The following is a 23,904-nucleotide window of genomic DNA, read 5'->3' on the forward strand; positions in this document are numbered from 1 at the left end:
TAGTCCACAGTGAAGTACTATGTTAAATTGTAAACGTTTTGCTCATTTACATGTAAATATTATAAACTACTAAATATTGTACAAAATAAAATATATCTGGTATTTTATATTTGCCTCTGCATGTACAGCATTCTATTGATCAATAATAATAAAAACTCTGCTTTCTATAAGAAACAAACAAGATATTTTAATATAGTGTACCAGATATCCCTGGAATGGGTTGGTAATCTTTCGGCCTTCGAATCTTCAATGCTTGACCCTTTAAAAATTAAAAAGTTCAAATTAAACTTCAAATATTACTTAGTATAGCATGTATAATGTATAAATTAAATAAGTAATATAATATAATATAAATAAGTAATATAAATTAAAAGTAAATAAAAAACTATACATAATGTGGAAACATGTATATTATGTATATGACATTATGTTAAATTAATAGTTTTTAACTTGACATAATGAGAAAACATGTAAATTAATAGTTAGTTTAAATAACCTTAAAGGTCTTAAAAAATAAAAAGTGTAGAAATGTAAATACCTGCATTTTCAGGTGTAAATATAAAGCTATTTCAATTAGAATTATTAACATTATCTACAGAAACCTGTTACTATAGCAATAAAAATAGCTATTGGTAATAAAATGACTGCCAAACAACTGCTAGCAATATTTGTAGCCCTATTTTAAATATTTTAGAACTGTAAAATCTGAAAAAAATAAATTACCTGTAACATTATTCCATCAAAAGCCATAGCAAGTGTTGTTTCTTCAACTGAGCGAAACTAAAAAAGATTTTTACTTGAAATCTAACAGTTAAAAAAACAAAAAAACAGTGAAAAACAAAACAACAACTTAGTTTAATTAAAATAAAAAGGAGAATTGTATAAATATAATTGTATAAAACTTTGCTAAATTCCAGTAACACTATGCTAAATTCCACATTATGCTAAATAATTTCATTATTATTTATAATTCTTGAAAATTCAAAATAAGACAGACACAACAAAACAAAAAAAAAAGAGGCTTAATTCTGAATAGTATATACAGACATTTTGAAGTAAAAATCAAATAACTCACTTATAACAAATTTTGAAAAAATAAAAGCACTTAAAGAGTCATTTTTTGTAAGAATCAGGCAGTCAATGGAAGTGACCTCCTCCAAATTGCTTGAATTTTTTATATATCGATCAGAATATAGAGAAAACCTGTTGGGGAAAAAAAAATTTTTTAAATATTTCGTTCACTCGGAATCTGGGCTTAAATTTTTGAGATTTTTTTAAAAATTTTTAGAAATTTAGTTTTTGCCACCTTTGAACCCATTTTTTTGGCAAGGCAAAAAGTTGCACATAGCTTTTGTAGTTAATATCAGACGTAACCCAAAAGCTCTCTCCAAAAAATATAAAAAAGTTGCGTGACACTGTGCGGTTGGCTAATTATCATAGTTCAAAAGTACAAAATCAATCAGTTTTGTCAATTTTTAATCGGAGTTAATTCTAGCGGCGAAGTGTTGCACACAATTTTTCTTTTAGGATTTGAAATTATCAAAGGTATTGAGTCTAAAAATGCAAAGAAAGTTATGTGATACCTAAGGCCTATTAATATATTAAGGCTTGAAATTGGAAAAAAATGTTTTAGTATACTTACAAAATGAACCATTACGGCAGAGGCGCTTAGTTTTGTAAAAATGTAAACATATCCAACTGTCAATACAAAAAGGTCCTAACATAATAATAAAAAAAATTCGTGTGATCTTTAGATATTAAGTTAAAAATAAAGGTACAAATTGTTAAAAATGATTAAGTACGAAGAGATATTTTTTTGGACACACAGATGAGGTTTTCGCTCACAATAAAATTTCTATCATCCAAAATTAGCATTTAGCATTACACAAAACATTGCACGTAATGTTAAGAAAAAATTTAAGCGTTTCTGACTATGATATAGAAATCATAACAATTGAAATAAATAATAATAAAAAACAATACATGATCAGAAGTGAATTATTTAAATTTACGTCATAACCAAATAACTTGTGGTGATCGAATGGAAGAAGAATCGCTGATATCACGATTGTGGAGAAACAAGTTAGTGGGCAGTTGTTTACTTTACCATAAAAATGTCTTAACTTTATTTTAACGATCTTTAAAATTTGCATAAATAGAGTAGATATTTTATCATTGCTATTGAGAAATAGGTACTGCATAAATAGAACTTGTTTTTAGTTGAGTATGAAACAAAACAAATATTTTTACGAAAACTGTTGTTGCTTTTCAAAAGGAAATTGTGGATCATTCAAATAACATAAAATTATAAACAAAATGTTCTACATTCATCAGCTGGGAGATGTTGATGTTAAGAAACACCTCATCAACTTAAAGGTAATTATGTATTTTAAATTTACGCAGACTGTAATATAATTTTTATAATTACATACGTTATAACTTCTCTGCAATAAGATTTTGAGACAAAGTTCTTTAAACAAAAAAAAAATAGCTCTTTTAATTAATTCCTCGCTCTTTTAATAAATAATCACTAAATTAATCACACTCTTGCAATATTGTATTTTAATAATAACAACAATGTATTTCAAACTTGTAAACATTTTTCGTGAAGAGTCAGATTATAAACAATGCTTTAAATGACACACTTAATAATTGTTTAAAAAATTGTTTTTAGGTCATGCGATTAAACGATAATAATATTTGGGAAGAAAATGGACTTATTGCAAATAGACTTAAAAGAAATCTTGAAAAGGATGAACAAATATGTGCTTTTCACCGGTACACGTTTGGTATTGCATGGAGTCCTCCAAAAACATGCTTTCATCCTCACCATCTAAATATAAAAGGAAAAAAATCTCCCGCTTTAAGGGCGTCACCAATACATGTTGTCATATCAATGTCAAAGCGATACAATGAAGTATTTTCAGTTGGTGCAATGCTGTGTTTTACCCATTTAAAGCAAGAAACTGCTTTATCTAGAGTCAACGAAAACACCAATTTATGTACAGAAACACAAACACAACAAGAACAAACATATATGACACCTGCCACTCCAGATGAAGAATTTGATCCCGGTGAAATTAATGTTTCACAGGAGATTTTGGACGAATCTCTAAGAAGCCGTGAGAGTGTAACTGAGGTTCTTAATGCAAGTCCAATAAAATTTAGATTAAAAAGGAAGTTCGAATATCTGGAAGATACTACTAAAGATAAGTTAAAACGCAAGTATGTTCGCCTAGAAAACTTATTGAAGAAAAAATTTGCGGAAGCTGTTGCTCCTGGACAAGAGGAAATACTTATAGATTTTCTTAACAGTAAAAATGTTGATGAAATAAATAGCCCTCTCCCAATTGAAAGTATTCGTGCTCAGAAAGTATATAAGCAAAGTGATTCCATGGGAAAGTTAGTTATCCTCTCATTATTAGACCATACCAAGTATACCAAAAAGTTTATAATGAACACATTTGAGTGTACCAAACATCGTATAGAAACAGCAAGAAAATGGCATGCATCTCATAAAGGGTTGGCATTTCCAGAGAAGAAAGTATTCGTCCGATCTAGTCTTGATCAAACAAAGTGTGAACATTTCTTAGACTTTATATTTACAAGCGGTATTTTGCATGATGTTGCTTATGGAATAACCAAATTAAAATACGACAGCGGTGAAGAACAAAAGATAGTGCATGCAATACTGACGACAAAATATAGCCACGCTATCATGTTCTATCGAAAAAGTTGTAGTGAAAACAATTATATACCATTATCTGATTCAAGTTTGTGGAAAGTATTGCATGCAATAAAACCTTCAAGTCGAAAAAGCTTAGCTGGATTAGATGATGTTACTGCTTCAGAAATGAATGGTTTTCAAACATTACAAAAATTGGCACAAAGATTTAGTTCTAAATCTCTCGAAGCTGCCCTTGAAAAAGGAAAAAGGTATTTGAAAACAAGTTATCAAACCAATTGTAGTGTCAATGACTCAAACATTTCTTCTCATAGCTCAAAACATGCCTTATCAGATCCATCTGAAAAAAATCTTCAATCCAACACAGAGATATCAGAAGTGGTATGTGCCGATTGCTATGATTTGTGCAAAGCTATCAAGATGATCAAAGAACTAACAATTCAAAATTCTGACGATGCTGATTCTATTTATGATTTGGAAATTGCTGTAAAGAATGTATTCAACTACATAAAACACCTGATGAGAGATTCTCAACAGAAAAAGGCAAAAATCGAAGCTTTTAAGCAATTAAACGATGAAACTGCTATCTGGCTTTAAGATTTTTGTCAAAAAATTCTTCCGGTTCGATACAGAGAGGGCCTAAGAGAGTATTTTGGCAAGAAAGGAATGAGTTTACATGTGGATATATTCTTCATAAAAGTAGCAGGAAAGTTATTCAAACGTGTTTGCTTTACTTCAATGTATAGGTGTGATCAGGGAATAGGTGATGTTGTTTCGTTAGCCACTGCAGTTTTAGACCAATTCAGAATTGATCAACCGCATATCAAGAAAATGTTTACCAAATCTGATAATGCCGGCTGCTATCAGGGAAATCTTTCAGCTGAAGCAATCTACAATGTATGCAAAGAGAGAGATATAAAGTTGCTGAGATATGATTATAATGAACCCTGTTATGGAAAAGATCAATGTGACAGGGAGAGTGCAGTTGTAAAGACAATTTTAAGGAGTTACGTTGACTCTGGTAATAATCTTTTGACTGCTGAAGATATACACAAGGCTATGCATTATAGTTTTGGCGCTAAAGATGCAAAAGTAGCAGTTGCTCAAATTAGCAATGATAAAACTGTAGTTACTGGACCAAAGATTAAGAACATTAGCAACTATCACTCATTTGAGTTTGGTGAGAAAAGTATGAAGATGTGGCGTTATTTCAATATCGGTGAGGGAATTGAACAAGAGTATGGAAATCTTAAAATTCAACCCTCGATTAAGTTGTTGTTGCCATTTAGCAAAACAGATAATTCAATTAAGCGTAACAAGTCACTTAAGGAAAAACAGAAAAGAAGTGACAGGCAATTATATTCATTAAGATTTTGCACTGAAATGAATTGTACTTTATCATTTGAAAGCGATGCTGAGTTAGAAGAACACATGCTATCCGGTCTTCATACAGTTCCGAAATCATTAACATCATTGGATAAAGTTCGCAACTCGTTTGTTCATAAGATGAAAATTACTTCACAACTAAATATGCCAATTTCTTCATCCTCTAACAGTGCTTCCGTAAAAGACAAACCACATTGCATGAACATTTTTCTATTGCAAGGTTAGGCATTACCAGTTCGAAGTTCTTTTAGATTTTCAAATCAGCAGAAAGAACTGTTGTATAAATACTTTATTCGTGGAGAAGAATCAGGTAATAAAATGAGCCCTGAGCAGGTTCACATGCAGCTGAGGAGAGAACTTCCGCCTGATCAATATGTAACTAGCCAACAGATAAGATCTTTATTTTCAAGGTAGGCATTGTTGCTATCAAAACTTTTGCAAATTAGATTATGTTTCTGACTGTTAAATAGTTCTTTTACAAATATGAAATTAAAATTTAGGTGAAAGTTATAATTTTGTGTGTTTGTTTACATATGTTTAAAAATATGTACAATTGATATTGTTATAGATTTAGTAACCTGAAAAGAAAAGGTAAGCTGGTAGAACCGACAACAGAAAATAATGAAAATAGTCAGGTTAACGATAACAAAGAAGTTTATGGCGAAAATGATGACTTTAATCTGGCAAGAGACAATGAAGATGATAATAAATATGAGGAAGACATCGCCAATCTTGCAAAAGAAATTTGTCTTGTATGGAAAGTGAATGATTGGGTTGCTGTTGCATATGAAAAACAATGGAATATTGGATATATTGTGGAGGTAATATTATTCAAAGTATACATTAGTTTCAAGTTTTTATTTTGTTTTACAAAACAGTGCTCTAAAATAAAAGGAATATAAATAAAATGTAAAAATAATTTCAGAATGACATTATATAAGACTTTACAAGTTTTATTGAATGTAAGCAAAATTAAACAAATCATAAACTCTTTATTATATTATTTTAAATGTTGCGCTAATACTTTTAGGTATCTATAACTGGGATCAGAGTTAATTGTATGATTAACGGGCAAGAGAAGAATACTTTTCGCTGGCCAGTTACTACCGAGGAGATAAATAACCAAAATGATAAAATTATCTGTTTAGTAAATGCTCCTTTTCTAATCAGTGGTTCTGGCGATTATTCATTATCCGAAGAAGACTATAATACAGTCATATCATTATTCTTAGAGAAATTATGTGTGATGTGGTGGATAATGTGTGTAAATGACTCTATTAATAAATGAAAAACTAATTTTTAAATGGAAAAACATTTAAATGTTTGATTTATGTTTTATTTAATTAGCAATATAGTTATCTTGATGTTAGATTTTTGTTCAGTTTTTAATTCATGTTATATCATGCGTGTGACAAAATCACACGAATTTTTTTTATTATTATGTTAGGACCATTTTGTATTGACAGTTGGATATGTTTACATTTTTACAAAACTAAGCGCCTCTGCCGTAATGGTTCATTTTGTAAGTATACTAAAACATTTTTTTCCAATTTCAAGCCTTAATATATTAATAGGCCTTAGGTATAACATAACTTTCTTTGCATTTTTAGACTCAATACCTTTGATAATTTCAAATCCTAAAAGAAAAATTGTGTGCAACACTTCGCCGCTAGAATTAACTCCGATTAAAAATTGACAAAACTGATTGATTTTGTACTTTTGAACTATGATAATTAGCCAACCGCACAGTGTCACGCAACTTTTTTATATTTTTTGGAGAGAGCTTTTGGGTTACGTCTGATATTAACTACAAAAGCTATGTGCAACTTTTTGCCTTGCCAAAAAAATGGGTTCAAAGATGGCAAAAACTAAATTTCTAAAAATTTTTAAAAAAATCTCAAAAATTTAAGCCCAGATTCCGAGTGAACGAAACATTTTTGAAAATTTTTTTTTTCCCCAACAGGTTTTCTCTATATTCTGATCAATATATAAAAAATTCAAGCAATTTGGAGGAGGTCACTTCCACAGTTTCAGGAATTTGCCTGATTCTTAGAAAAAACGGCTCTTAAATAAGTGTAACAACAATATAAATCTAACAATATAAATAACTTCATTTTAATTTAAAATTTCACAAAATTTAATAAAAAAAACAACAACTTGTTCTTAGCTGAAATTACAAATTGTGATTGTAATTCTGGATGCATACAAAATAGAAAAAACAATAACTACACTAAATTAATTAATGAATTTGTTATAACTATTTAAATGGTAGTTTTTTTTTTTTACTTATGCTATGGTAAAAAATAATGTATTTGTATTTATTTCACAATTATTTGAATTCATAGTAGAATGGTAATCAATCACATAAGCAACACAAGACCAATTAGCACACTGTTTGCATGTAAGCCATTAAGCATCTGTGCTACTAACCTGATCAACACCACAAGAGTAACATGAACGAGCAGGCTCTTTGATCAATGTTTTCTGAGTCTTGAATACTTGAGGTTTGTTTGTTTGTTTTAGCTTACTGACTTGAATTCAAAAGTTTTTTGTTTCCTTTTTATTTTTTATGCATTTTTGTTCATTTATTCTCTAAATAATTTTTTGGCAGCTTGTTTGTCTTTTTATAACAGTTTTTATATTTTAATTATATTGTTTAATATAGTTTTTGTTCCTATTATTTATTAGACCACTGGCTGGCTGTTTAACTCTTTTATCTTTATCTTTTCTATTAGTCAAAGGTGTCAATTGATCTTCAAGCAACATTAAAATGATTGGTTGATAGCTTTTAACACTTTTTTAACTGTTTCATTTATCACATTTATATCTCTCTATTTATCATAAGTAACACTTCCTGATTTAACATTCTACTCAATGGTGCTTTAGGAGTTTTAGGTGTATTAGTTACAGGCTGAAATAAACTATCAATGTTCTCTTATTCAACAGCTTCAAAAACTTTGCTAACTGCAGTTGTTTCTTTTTAAAGAAATTTATGACCAATCAAGTGGAAATATCAATCAAGTGGAAATAAATCACTACTGTAAAAACCATTACAAGCGTTTTCAGATTTAAAAGAATTTTTATTGATAAATTTCTTGAACATCACAATAAATTGTCTGTTTGATAATAATTAAAGTTTATATCTAGTTAAAAAATAGTCTACTGTTCACTTTCATCCGCCTTAAGCTGTTTTGACTTTATCCAACCTGATTCGATATTACTATAATAAAAGTTTTTATCACCACATATGTACCAGCTTTTCACAATATGTTTTCTTTTGTAAATTACTTGATGTGCAAAATAATTATACATATAACGGCATCACAACAAATTAAAATTATAGTCATTTGTTTGTTGTTTGTTAAAGCTACTTTTTTTAGAATTCGTGTTTTCTGCATTTCAACTTTGCTGAGGTCAAAATTTTGTAATCCAGACTTATCACACTCAAAAATATGAAATGGCTTTCATATTTTTAAGTGTGATAAGTTTTTTGAGTTGTTGAGATAGCTCTGGTCAATCCAGTGATCAAATGGGCATGTTCAACTACTTCTTTTTCTAATTTCTAAAAATTGTTTATTTTAATGCCAAGCCATTGAATTGATAAAAATTTAACAACTTTGTCATAGTAAAAATATAGGTTAATTTTAGTTGATGTAGTCTTGACAATTCTCATTTATTTAAGAACTTTGGTAATAAATAATAGGTGAATAATTAGCACATACTAAAAAATATTGCATTAACTTCACTTTAAAAGTTTTAAATAAAAATTAAAATAAGATTTTTTTTAATAAGTTCTAGATCTTTATTCAAATATTTCTTTTTTAACAACTTCGTTAATGGAAATTCTGAGATTTTTATTTTTAATTTAAAACTAATAATAATAAAAATGTAAATAAATAAATATATAATAATAATAAATATAATAATAAATACAACAATGTATATAACAATAAATAATATAATAATAAATATATAAATAAAAGATAAATATATAAAATAAAAACAATAAAAAATTTAAAACTAAGTTACTTGAATTGAATTACTTGAATAATTAAAACTTTACTAATTAAATAAACTAATCTAAAGCAATAGGAAAATTATAGTAGACATTTAAAACATTTCTGATGCATTATACAAATTATTTACTAACAATCGTTTCGATTTTTTACCATATTTATGCTCAATTAAAAATATTTTTATAAAATGTCATCTTATCTCCAATAAAAAATTGTTTTATTTTAAAAAATTTTATTATATCTCATCCTACCTCCAAAAAAGCAAAACTTTTAATTAGATTACATAAACTTAAATATTATTACCTCCAAAAATGCAAAATTTTTTTCCAGGTTAATTTGACAAGCTAAAACTGGATTTCCTGGCTGTCGTGCTATGTCAGATTCTCTCATTTTAGCATTGAAAAAGTCAACCATTAAATCCTATAATAAAAACATTTGTTTTTAAACTTATAAACCTTTTCTTATTACAAAAAAAAAAAAAATCATTAATAAAACTAAAAGGAGGAACTTATTTCTTGTTGCAAAATAATAATATCTCCAACAGCCTAATGTTTAAAAAACCTACCTCTGTAATACCAAAAGGTAAGTTTCCACAATACAATCGCCTGGCTTGCATAGTCATTTGTGCTCCTTGTGGTAAGGCTGTGGCAGGGATAACACCACCTGAAAGTGGTGTTGGCATTTCAACCTGCCCAGAGGCTAGGACGCAAAAAGGTTTTACTTTAATTCCAATTAAAATTATTTGCATATTTGCAATAAATTCCTTGCCTCGCCTCCAGAAGATTATAGTTTTAAAACATTACAAACCTCAGATATTCCAAATGGTATATTTCCAAGATAAATTCGACGTGCTTGCCAAGTTGTCTGCGCCCCTTGTGGCAAGGAGACAGCTGGCACAGCACTTCCACAAACTGGATTAGCTACTTCAACTTTACCTGCAGCTAAATAAGAACAATGCTTATTGTTTTTTTTTGTTTTGCTTGATTTATTAGCAATTGTTATTTAAGTAACTACTGTTACTGAAACTATAATCCTGCTGGAGACAAGACTTCTTCACAAAAACAAAGACAAGACTTCTTCACAAAAACAAATAAATATACAAAGTAAAAACAAAAATTAAATATAAAAAAACAACAACAGTTCAACAAATTATATCGACTAAGTACGTGAAAAAAATATTAAAACCACCAACAACAAACAAACAAAAACATTATTAAACAGCTCTTTATTAATTTAATTTTAAAAACGGATAGCAGGTTTCAATAAAGTTTAAGAAACAGTCAACAAGTTTAGAATAACTGGCATAAACACGCACTTACATTTATTCTTTTGGGTGTTCTTAAATAATAAACTTTGAGAAAATAACAGAAGTTTTAGATTTTGAAAGAAATGCCTTGTGTTTATGGACAAGTCAGCTAAGTTCTCGTTGGTGCAGTTGCTCATGTGTGCATATTAAGATAGGTCTTTATCTACCTTTATGTCTTTTTATGTCTTCTGGTATTTGTGGATGAAAAAAAAAAGGATAGATAAGAATACTAACAAAGATAAGGTCATTAACTACTCTGATAGATACCACATGAATAGAAAACTATTTAAATGTTGTCTCAGCTTCTCTTGTCTTGATAATGTGAACAACTAAGGATACCTGAGATTATTTCCTGGCGCAAATGTAGCAAACGATGCTTCTGTCTAAGACATTGAGTAAATATTGAAAGTGAAAACACGCATTGCAGCAATCCTATTTTATTTTTCTTAACAGTTAAAATTAGCCACAAAAGATCCAAATCTTCAAAGAGTTAAAATTTCAGCCAGCCATCTTGCTTTTTGTCTTGCTCCAGGAGCGTGAGAACTTATTCCTTACAAAGGAATATCACCAAGAAAAATTATAAAAATCTGCTTAAAAGCAGCTTTCGATAATAGGGACCGTTCTAATATTCTGAACACACCTTATGTATACATCATTATAGATAGTAACATAAAAGTGTTTATTTTTATATACACATATGATAATGTTCCTAATATCTATTAGTTTCAAAAAAAAGAAAAAAGATTTATAAAAAATTTCAAGAAAATTCAAAAAAAAGAAAAAAGATTTTTAAAAAGAGTTAGTTGGAAAACTTATTTCTTTATAACAAAAACAAACAATACAAAACAAAAATAAAAAACCTATAATAAAAAAGCATCCAATAATTAAAAAAAATTAACTATAAGCTAACCAAATTACCATGAAGCTAAATTTTTATAAACAAATAGAAGGTCTTGCAAAATTACAACTTGCTTTGCATAGCAGCAATAACTGACAGAACACCACCAACATAAGAAACATAAACCAACATTAGAGTTATAAGTATAGCAGTAAGTCTCTTTTTTCATTTCAACAAAACAACGAGTAGAGACTCACCAAGATTTTTAAAATCTAAGGGACTCACACATAACACTTACACATCATATTACCTAACAACAACTATTTACATATGTTAAACATTCAACTTCTGTGTTAAACATTCAACAATCTGTGAAAAAAATGCCGATTTAATTTTTAAAATGCCACTTTAATCCAGATGCTACTTAAGACAAAAAAGAATAGATAAATGGAATTTAAAAAACCATATGTAAACAACCCTCGAAATTAGGGTTGGCATTCGGCAATGCTGACCTAACTGCCGACCTAAAATTGTTTGAGATTGGCAAAAATTGCCGACCTCATTTCGATGTTTTATGGTAAGACATTTGTATCAAATTTTTTTTGCTGACCATTAAAAGATTGAGGTCGGCAAATTATTGCAGACCTTAATTTTCCTAATTCCAAGGGTTGTGTAAATAAGAATAAACAGAAATAGCAGACCTCTCACTCTCAAAATAAGTTAAATTTTTGATTTTGACACAATTTTTAAGAGCTTTTTATGATTTGGAAGACAAATCAGAATGAAATTTAGGACATTTTAGGATGATCTAAAACTAAACACGAGTTCCCAGATTTAATTTTATAAATTTATGTTTAGGAATTATTTACCTGTTAAAGTAGATAATAAAAAAAAGACTTTAAACATTATTAATATGTAAAAAAAAAGACTAATAATAAAATTCAACAAAATAATAAAGTCTTGTTAAGTAACATTAGATATTATTATCGATTAAGAGATCGATTTTTCTAACGAAAATTGATTTTTCTAAACAACATACCAAATGTAAAAACATTTTTAATTTTATAAAATCTCCTAACAACCATTTTACTAATCTTAATTTGAAATTTTTTATTTAAAAAAAAACAAAACATTTCATTCAAAAAAGTAAACAAAAAACAAATAAATAGAAAAAGAGCAACTGTTTTTATTTTTTTTCCACTGCAACTAATTTCTTGTGCTATTTATTTCAAAACAAACACTACTTTCAATTTTTCTCTCAATTCATATTTTTATCAACTGATAGACCACTATTTTACCTGAAAATACACAAACTTTTACTTTGTGGTGTAATGAAAAATTCAAAATTAAGATACAAATCACATCAACAATACTGGTTTTATCAAAGAGGATTGTTTAACTTACTAGTTGAATGGATGCTTGTTTTTAACTTTGCAAAACTTGTTTTGTTTTTCTGATTTTTTTGTTTTTTTTTATATTTTCTTTTTCCTTTTGTTTTGTATTTTGTTTGTAGGTCAATTTTATAACATGAGCAGCCTGCGAAATTCAGGTCAGCAATGCCAGCACAAAAAAAAAAAAACTATCTTTGCTTTACAATGGTAAAGTACGGCTTTATACTTTCATACCAACCTTCCAATTTCACAGGCTGCATGAGTGAACTAATTTAACTGATTGAATAAATAACTTTGTTATGGGAATATCAAGTATGAAGCTAAAATTCAATATGGTATCTTTTAAAAGCCTCAAAGCCTAAATAGTGTCTGGATTAAGTAAAACCATGTAATTAAATAATGTATTTGTCATAGATCATCCAGGTCATGTTTTAAAAATCTGGAAAATTGTTTGGGTAAAATATTCAGAAAAAATATGGAATATATTTGCCCTTATATTCCTCTTAATTTTGATTTTAGCTGAGCTGTTTCCAATTTTTTTCAAACTTTTCTTAATTTTTGTATGAGTGATGAGTAAAAAAGCTTAAAAACAAATATATTACAAAAATTTATACCTAAACTTGTATATATAGAAAACATTTTGGATATCTGGAAAAACGAAAAGTTGTGAAAAATATCCAGAATTATTAATCAAAATCCCTGATTTGTTAATTAAAAGTCTGTGATACTATTTCTATCAGAAAATGAAGAAATAACTTTAAAAAAGGATGAAATTTTAGGAAACCTATTTAAACCAATTTATTATTTATGTATCAATATCAAAATTACAACAAAGATTTAGAAACTACTGGAATATCAGCAAGCTAAAGAGCTTTTTCCTAATAAGAAGTTTGATTACTACCAATTAAAACCAATTCTTCAGAACATTGTAAAAGCAGTCTTGAAGCTATTCCACTTAGTAAACTCTCTATTTGTTATGTACATTATCACAAACTTCTTCTTTTAATGAGAATAAGAAAACTTTAAGACCTCTTCCAATGATTAACTTACTTTTTTAGTGAGATTTGAGACAGCCCCTAAGGACTAGAATGTTGAATAGTAGATTCATAAAACTTAACTGTGAAACATTTATCATTCAAGTCCTCCAAAAAATTTTTTAAAATAAGGGAAGATGCGTCACTGAATAATGTGTTTATATTTTGTTCTTTGTTTTGTTTTTGAATCCATTGACAATTTTTAAATCTGAGAACATTGGTTCAAAAAATTTTTCATCTCTATTAGACGAGACAATAGCATAGTTCGACTCGACACACTTTAAACTAAGATTGATTTTGGCCTTTTTTATGCGGTGTAACTAATCTTAGAAGTTTTCCAAGCATTCTATCTTTATCTTTATCTTAAATTTTGATTATCCTTCTCTTTTTTTAAATCTTGATGTATAAAGTTTGCTTATTGCATGGCTTCTTACTTATCCAGCTCCACTTTCATCAACTGAAAACGTTTTCTGGCATAACTTGCAACTTGCAGGATAATGATCACCAGGACATTAAGGCTCTGCATCTGATGTGAGAGCCATACATTAAAACAACTATTATCAAACATATGCATCATTTAGAGTTTAAAGAGTGAACTTTGTATTTTATTCAACAACAAAAACTAACTTTTAAATTAGGACATAAATTATAAGTTTAAAGACATTTTATGATAAAACATCAAAACTTTTAAAATTTGAAATTTTTGAGATTTTGGAACAACTTAAAATAGCACAAAGGAAAGATTGTTAAAGTATTGCTAAAACTTTTAAAAATATAAAACCAATTATTAAGGACAAAAAACAATCATTAAAAAAGTTATTCAAAAAATTAACCTTTTAAAAATACTCGATTCAAACAAACCCCAAAAATTCTAGTTGTTTTACATCTTTTTTATGTTTAATTTTAATAGAAAGGAAAAAAGCTTTTATTGTTTATAATTAAAAAAAAAACTATTTGAACTTTAACTAAACACTAAACAAAAATTGGAAACTAAAACAAATAAACATATAACATATAACACAACAAAAAAAAACATGGACTGAATTGTGTACACATTTAAAAAGGTAAAAAATTAACAAACCTCTTAAAGCTTTAAACTGGACTGGTGTAATATCTTCATAACCTTTAGGGGGAACATCCCATAGTGTATTCCTAAGAAAAAGAAAGTAAACTATTTTTAGTTTCAAGTCACAGAATTCCTAAATATTGCTAGAACTTTGTATAACTGTGAAGCAAGAAGCTTTTTTGGCTACATTATTTGCATTATTTTCTGAAAAAATGAATGCAACTTCACATTTAAAAAACTTTTTTTTTTATGAATCACCTTTAGTTTCTTTTATTTAAATATTTAAAATTTTAAATATTTTATTTTAAAACTTATTTTTAAAACACAGAAGTCAAATACTAGACTTAAACAGGCATAAATTACAATATGCAAAAGTGTAAAAAACGTTTTTAATTTGTAATAACCATGGGTAGAATTTCACCTTGTTTTGTTGGCATTTAAAAAAAACTTTTTACGTATTGTGAATTTTATCTGCAACTATAGTGTTGCAGATAGATCTATATGGATAGTATTTATTCTTAACAAAAATATATTCTCTAATCGAAAAACAAAAAGTTTAAATTATAATTGAATAAATTTATTGATTTCTATTAAATTAATTTAATTTAATTAATTTAATAAAGTTTATCAAATTGAAAATTTCAGCAAATTTAAAAAACTTTGGTCTTTATTTAACATGGTGTAATTATTGAAGGTACATATTTACAATTAATTTTAAAAATGATAACTATATACAAAAACAAATATGCAAGATTTAACAGCATAAAAAATGAAGTTTATTAACTAAAAATGAAAAAAGTGCATTTTTATCAATTTTTTTTTAATAATTATTTTTATTTAAGACTACAGGGGGAAAAAGGCACATGTCACACATTTCCACTTTTGAGATAAGTAAAATTTTGTCTTTGAAAGTTTGTTCTTACTGTATTTTCTTTGGGTGTTTCTATAGCATTACATAGGCCATTTTCGGGATGGATTTTACTCTTGCACTAACCTTCAGGCTGATGTTTATACAGTAGGGGACATAACTCAAATAATTGGAAAATATGACATGTGCCCTTTATATATAAGTCATTTAACACTCTCAGAGCTCCTGGATATAAGAGACCAAAAAAAAAAAAGAAGATTAAAAAGTTCTTTTATGACTCAACATTCTTGATATATATGTGTATGTGTGTATATATATATATATATATATATATATATATATATATATATATATATATATATATATATATATATATATTTATATAAATATATATATATATATATATATATACATATATACACACACATATATATATATATATATACATACATACATACATACATATATATATATATATATATTGATATTTGAGGCTGTTTTGTATTATAATAATAAAACAAAACTCATAGTCGTAAAAGAGTGCTCAATATTAAAAAGATACTTCAAATAGAGCGATATACATATATATTAACGAAGAAAAAACAACTTTTTCTATGGTACTTTAAGTTTCATGCCTATACGGCAATCATCAGCCATTGAATACAAATTCAAAAACAAAAAAAAAACCGCTAAAATTACAAAATACTGTGTAGTGGGATCTTAACGTCGCTAAGAAAAAACAAAATATCAGCTAATCACCGGTGTCAAAAAAAGATAAGAGGAATTTATTCTTGTGTCTGCATTTTGAAATCAACTCATTTCGTTTATTTAACAAGTTATCACCTTTATATGTTAAAATAAGGAATTTTTCGTATAAACAAAGATTGCAAATTTTTGACGAAGTGTTATAAGGATTGCAACGTTTTACAATTTTCCACTTAATTAAGGGTGTAAACATTTTGACTTTTATGTCCCAAATTTCTTTAGACAATTCGGTATCATTATCACTTCGTCAAAAATTTGCAATCTTTGTTTATACGAAAAATTCCTTATTTTAACATATAAAGGTGATAACTTGTTAAATAAACGAAATGAGTTGATTTCAAAATGCAGACACAAGAATAAATTCCTCTTATCTTTTTTTGACACCGGTGATTAGCTGATATTTTGTTTTTTCTTAGCGACGTTAAGATCCCACTACACAGTATTTTGTAATTTTAGCGGTTTTTTTTGTTTTTGAATTTGTATTCAATGGCTGATGATTGCCGTATAGGCATGAAACTTAAAGTACCATAGAAAAAGTTGTTTTTTCTTCGTTAATATATATGTATATATATATATATATATAAATAAACAAATAAATAAACAGGGCACAGTGCAATGGTCATACATCGCTACCCCCGGACTGTTTTTGAGACCTAATTTATGGGGGCAACCAACCATAGTTAATTTTTAATGAAAAAATCAACAATGGTTTGTTGCCCTCCTCTGGCAGGTCTCAAGAATGGTCCAAGGGGCGGCGATGTCAGACTGTTAAATTGAGCCATATATATATATATTAAAAATTGAATTAAAAACTCAATGATTAAAAATTCATAGTTTTAATCATTGTTTATTGTCATTATTAAAACTAGTTATTGTTATAATTAAAGTAAATAATTTATTAATAATTTTTAAATATATTTGATTATTCATTTGATAGCATATCATTAATGATAAAACTATTTTTAAATGCTTTTTCAAAAATTTAAATGATTTTATAAATTTCTAGCATATGTATTTTCCAAATAAAATTCTAATTATTTGTCAAATCTTGTTTTTTAAAACTGATTTTTTTTTCAACCAGTCAACCAAAATCGGCAAGAATTCCTTTTGGGAGGTCAAAATTACAATTTTAGTTGCTTCAGGTGGTCATTAACTGTTGACCAGCCATTATCTATCATGCTGTACTATATATATATATATATATATATATATATATATATATATATATATATATATATATATATATATATATATATATATATATGTATGTATCTATATAGCCTTGCTTTAAAGCATTAAATAGTGCGCCCTTTACGTACATGTTTAACATAAGCCATACTCTATTTAACATCTATTTAACATAAACTGTAAGTCATTTTACGCCAGCCACTTTTTATTATTTAAATAAGATATTGTTTAGCTGTAAGATTAAAGAAGTAATTGTTATAAAAACCACATGATGTTTGAATGAAGATTATGTAATAAAATTTTAATGACATTTACATTTGATATTAGTGCAATTTACAAATCTAATAAGTTAAGAAAAAAAAAGAAATTTTTTTTATTTTTATTGATGTAACTTATCCATCAAAAATAATCAACAAAAGAAAAAAAGAAAGATAACAAATAAAAAAAGAAAAAGAAATTTATCATCTTGCAAGTATAAGAATATTTATTTAGACAATTTCTGTTAACAAATAATAACAAAAATAATGCACCTTTTTATAGTTTCGATATAAAATTTATGTGTGCGCAGAAATGGAAGTAAAAACAGTTACAAATAATATTTTAACAATAATTTGTTTGAGATTTACAAAGCAAATCTAAGATTTATCAAACAATTGTATTAAATCAGTGCCATTAGTCTTATATAAGTATTAAAATAAAAGAGCCTGTTTAATCCAGTTTAAATAACATTAAGAAACAAGTGAAAAAGAAGTACCTCAAAAACGTTGACTTTTAAATTGGTAAAAAATAATTACTTAATATATAACAAAAAATCTTTTTTTGTACTCTATATGTTTTAAATGTAGAGTTTAAAGCTATATATATATATATATATATATATATATATATATATATATATATATATATATATATATATATATATATATATATATATATATATATATATATATATATATATATATAGTTATGATATAAAGTCAGTCAAACATATTGGTTTACTTAGATTACTTAAAGCTAAGCAAATAATAATAATATCATCAAATAGTTTCAACACTGTAAGTGGAAACTCTGTTGATGAAATTTGAAATGCCATTGGTTTTCTAATAACTTGTTCAACCAATATCCTTAATTTAGCGATTTATTTTATTTTTTTTAGTTCCTCATTTGTCATTTGTCAATTCATTCAAGCTGCACATTTCCAACCAGGGGGAACTATTTGGTAGATAAAACATTCAGAACATTCAGCATTAATATTAAAGCCTTTATCATACATTATACAAGAGTATTTTATAATGCAATCTAAATAGTTGTTGCAATTTGTAATTTCTTTATCTGAAATTTAGCCTCTGTAAGCTTTAAAAATTATTTAAAGAAACTATTGATGAATTTGGAGCTACAGATACTTATGTTTTCATACTGTTGCGATGTTTGCATGTGCTTTAAAAGTGTTCTAGAAGGTTTCACCCATGTAGAAAATATTGCACTGGCTAATCCTAAAGATATATAAAACCTGTCAGCAAGATCAGTTGTCAATAGTCCAAGTCTTAGCATCATTAAAAATTCATCTTTGCTGCATAACTTTTATTTTGGTCTAAATAGTTAAGGTTTTTTTTTAACTTCAAAAAACAGCAGTAGATGTTTTTTAACATCACTTTATCTTCTTTTGATTAATGGTGATACTGCACTATGCAACTCATGAAACACACTGACAGTTGTAAAGCCAGTATAAAAGTCACAAGATCTATCATTTTTAAAATAAATGTTTGTATGCAAGTAAATTGCAGTAACACAATTTGTTTGGATTATGTTTATATACAAATTTGTCTGGTTTCATAGTAATAACTAATGTGGTTGAAGTTAATTTTTCATATAAATCTTTATTTTTTTCAATTTCATGTTGAAGTTCTTTTTTTAAGTTATCAATTTTCTTTTTTAATTCTTGATGCTCTATTATAAAAACAATGCTTAACATTAAATTCGACATAATCTGATGGATCTTTGAGCATTGTAGCTTAAGTTTAAAAAAGAATACTGATTTTTAAATGATAGAGCTTTATTAAGAAAATCGTCTGAACATACTCTCATTATATATTTTATGGTAAATAATTTACTATGATGCTATAATGTAGGAGTTAAACGATTAACTAGTTTTCTCCATTTTTCTCTGAGCTGTGGTTGTTTTTATATTGTTATATATCTGTGTGTGTGTGTGTATGTGTGTGTGTGTGTGTGTATGTGTGTTGATAATGGATAACAAATGCTTACTCATACGGTAGTTTGCAGTTTCACAAGCTAGAGCTTCATTTAACATTTTGTATTATACGTAAATCATCTTTCCGCATTTCTAGATTGTACTTGTTATTTTTACAATCAATGATAGAGCATGTTTTCGATCTCTTGAAACTTCTATATGGTTAAGGTTTAGTATTTACATTTTGTAATAATGAACAATAATGTTCGGTCACATTTTTACTTCCATTTCTGTGTGCGCATAAACTTTATATCGGAACTGTGAAAAGGTGTATTACCGAAATTTTTTTTTAAATTGTTAGCTAAAAATTTAAATTTTAATTCTAAACTTTGTTTTATATTAGCATTACTTTTGATATTTAATTTTTTTGTTTGCTTGTTTTGTTGATTGATTTTATCAAAAAAATGAAAAAATATTAATTATTAAAAACTTTAAATGACCTCTTATGGAGAGTTTATTTTTTATAATTAAATAAAAAACTACTTTTATAGATATAACTCTATTATTAATTTTTCAAAATAATGTTTCAAGGGAGTTTAAACCCTTGTTATCAAGAATAAACTTAACAATTTAAATAGTTTAACAAATTTGAACAATTTAAACATATCTGGTTTACCACTTATGACCCCTTTTTTCAGATAGAAATTTATATGTGATCTAACATTTTGATATCCTTCTTTTTAAAGGTACCACAGTATATATATATATATATATATATATATATATATATATATATATATATATATATATATATATATATATATATATATATATATATATATATATATATATATATATATATATATATATATATATATATATATCAGGCCTTGTTAAGAAGTGTTACGCAGCGTTCAGCAGTTTTGCGCTACGCAAAAACTTATATCTTTTAGAATATTTAAATTATCTTTTGATTATTGTTAACGTGACGTATAACAATATAAGCATTTAACCGCAATTGTAAACTAATAGATTTTTTTGTTAAAGAAACAGTTTGTTTCATAATTTTTTTTTTGTTATTAAAAATTAGTTAAAAAAAATAAAGTGTTTTAAGTTTTATCTTAAGGAATTAAATATATAAATTCCTTTTAAATATAAAAATTATTTTTAGTCATAATAGTTTAAATAATGCACGATTTATTTTGATGTAAATATTTTATTAATAAGATATTTTGTTTATTGTTAATTCAATAATGTAAAGTTTTAATGATGTTCATTTAATTTATGAAAAAAAATTATGATCACGAATATGTTATCGGTAACTGATAAATAACAAAAAAAAACTCCATTGTTTGAAAACATTATTAAAAAGAGTTTACAAATTAAATAAGAAAAAAATTGTTAACAGTTAATAAAATAACCAAAAACCAAATGTAAAATCATAAGAAAATAAACAAACATTTTACATTTCATGAAAAAATATTTTTTTCAAAATAAAATTTAGTTTATATTTGAAAAAAATAATAAAAATGATTTTTTTAATAAGAACTTAGATTTTATTTGTAACTTTTGTTATAGTGAGAAAAAAACAAACTATGATTTTTAACACAGTAATAAAATAACTTTAATTACAATGCGGTACTTGAAAAGACGCTAGTGACGCAATATAACTTCTAACGATGCAAAATATATTTTCTGAGTTGAGTTACTTAGAAATGCGTTAAGCGTTTTCGCTACGCAGCGAAATCTCGTAACAAGGCCTGATATATATATATATATATATATATATATATATATATATATATATATATATATATATATATATATATATATATATATATATATATGTATATATATATATGTATATATGTATATATATATGTATGTATATGTATATATATATATGTATGTATATGTATATATATGTATGTATATGTATGTATATGTATGTATATGTATATATATGTATGCATATGTATATATATATGTGCATTTATATATATATATAAAGGGTGTTCAAAAAAATAAAATTTTAAAAACACGAATACTCAACAAGCTAAATTTGGGGCAAATGTAAAAAATACCATTACAAAAAAAAAAGCATCAAAACCCCCCTAAAAATGCTCAAAAAACAAACATTTTATTATTGAGAAAGTGAAACCAGCATTACCAAGTAACGAATTTGTTTTGAGCTTTTTTAAATTTTAAATGTCTAGTTTAGGATATAAGATTATAGTTTATAATGTGAAATCTTATGACTATAATATTTCATGTTGTACAAAAGCAAACTCAACCTGAATATTTTTGTTATTAACTTTAGTTAATCAACTGCCAACTGGATAAGATATTTTACAACACATAGCTTTTAATAAGCCGACGCTTTCTAAAACATCAAAAAAGTCAATGATAATTGCATGCTCGGTAAAAAAAGACAGAAAATACGAGATGTGTTGAACTGCATTGTAGGTGTATTCTAAGCAAAATCAAGGGTCCCTGGCTTAAAGCTGTATTCCCTCTTCAATCAGATAATAACTTGATACAAAAGCTAAATAAGTTGAACAAAAAATATTTTAATTTGAAAAAAAAACATGCACAGGAGGTGCCTTTAGAACTAAAAAAGCAACAAGACTTTAGAAAGGAGCTGGGAAAAATCTTTTGGGCAGGAATAGCTGACTTACAAAACTGGATAAAGAAGGACAAGAATAGATCAGACCTAGATAGGAAAGAGGACCTAGATTTTTTATACGATCAAGAACACAACAGAAAGTTATTTCTAGGGCCTGAAGACAAAAAATATAGCGAGAAGGTATTATATATTATAATATAAATCCATATTATAAACCTTTCTTCTGAATTTAAAAACTATCCTCTGATTGCTCACTCTTCTCCAATTTTTCATTGGTTTTTATTTTGGGTACAGTAATTTTTATTTTATAATGTATGCTGTTTAGATTTCGGAGAATACAAGAAAGAGAAATCCATCTATAAAAAATGCTGCTAAAACAGTAGAAATAAGTTCAGAGTTAGAATTCAGTACGGACACCAGCAAAGATTCATCCTTTGATTCTGATTTTGAACCAGGATATTGGCATTCTATAGAGTCAAATAGTCTTATAAAAGCTGAGATCCCAAAGACATTATTTCTGGTAATGTTGCTTTAATTGCCACAGTTACTGATATTTCTCCAAATGTTTTGACAAGTTACTGCTGCAATCCTTGATAGTTCTGGGGTTGATCTTACAAATGTAAATTTCAGTAGGTCAACAGCATCTAGAAAGATGAAACAAACAGCTCATAAAATGGCAGTTATTGCTAAAGAAGATGTCGAACTTAGCATCCAAGCTTCTCCCTACCTATACATTATACATTTTGATGGAAAGACACTTTTTGAAATTAATAATGGAAAAAAATTAAAGCATGATAGACTTGCTGTTCTGGCAACTATTGATAATGAGTTCCATCTTCTCAGAGTTACGCCATTACCCTCTTCATTTGGAGAAGATCAGTACAATGGTGTAATGAAAGTCCTAAAATAGTACAATCTCGAATCAAAGATTGGATTACTTTGTTTTGATACCACATCAAGCAATACAGGAATACATAAAGGATCTTTAATAAGAATATCTTCTGAGTTAAATATCTAATTCTTTTAGCTTGCAGACATCATGTTTCTGAGTTGAGAATCACACACTTTTGTCAGGCTATAACAAATGAAAAAACTACAGCCCCCGATCACCCTTTGTTTAAACATTTCAAAAACTTGTTTGAGCAACCTAATTTTGAGTACAACTCATCTATGTTAGTAAAATTTGGTTGGGAAGAAATTAAAGGAACTGTTGTTGAAAAAGCTGCTACAGAATCTCTTGAGTATTGTAGATCTTACTTATTAAGAAATAATATTGTAAGGGAAGATAGAAAAGAACTTGCAGAGCTAGTGGTCAGCTATCTTTCTCCTTCTATCATTAAAGTTCAAAATACTGGAGCGGTTCATCATGCAAGATTTTTTGGGAAATCTATATATTATTTAAAAATGCAAATTCTTTTAACTCAAATTGATTTTATTCAAAAAAATAGAGAACATATTAAGGTAATAAATAAATTTATAGCTTGTTTTTATGCAAAGCAATCAAATGATACAATCAAAGCTCCTTTTATGTATGTAACTGCTAT

General features: G+C 26.9%; 1 protein-coding gene across 2 annotated transcripts in view; it reads right to left on the reverse strand.

The window, feature by feature from the left end:
* Window positions 1–23,904, reverse strand: part of LOC100204902 (splicing factor U2AF 65 kDa subunit) — a 67,411-nt gene that overhangs the window by 23,071 nt on the left and 20,436 nt on the right. The window contains exons 3-7 of one of the 2 annotated variants that reach the window (XM_065803207.1): window positions 14,738–14,808; window positions 9,653–9,786; window positions 9,391–9,507; window positions 724–780; window positions 202–259 (exon numbers count right to left, since the gene is read on the reverse strand). In XM_065803207.1, the coding sequence (XP_065659279.1) occupies window positions 202–259; window positions 724–780; window positions 9,391–9,507; window positions 9,653–9,786; window positions 14,738–14,808 (437 nt within the window). Of the gene's footprint in view, window positions 1–201; window positions 260–723; window positions 781–9,390; window positions 9,508–9,652; window positions 9,787–9,894; window positions 10,029–14,737; window positions 14,809–23,904 lie in introns of both variants that reach the window. The other variant, XM_065803208.1, reaches the window with a different exon arrangement.

Source organism: Hydra vulgaris, chromosome 08 (assembly GCF_038396675.1).
Source record: "Hydra vulgaris chromosome 08, alternate assembly HydraT2T_AEP".
Classification (NCBI taxonomy): Eukaryota; Metazoa; Cnidaria; class Hydrozoa; order Anthoathecata; family Hydridae; genus Hydra; species Hydra vulgaris.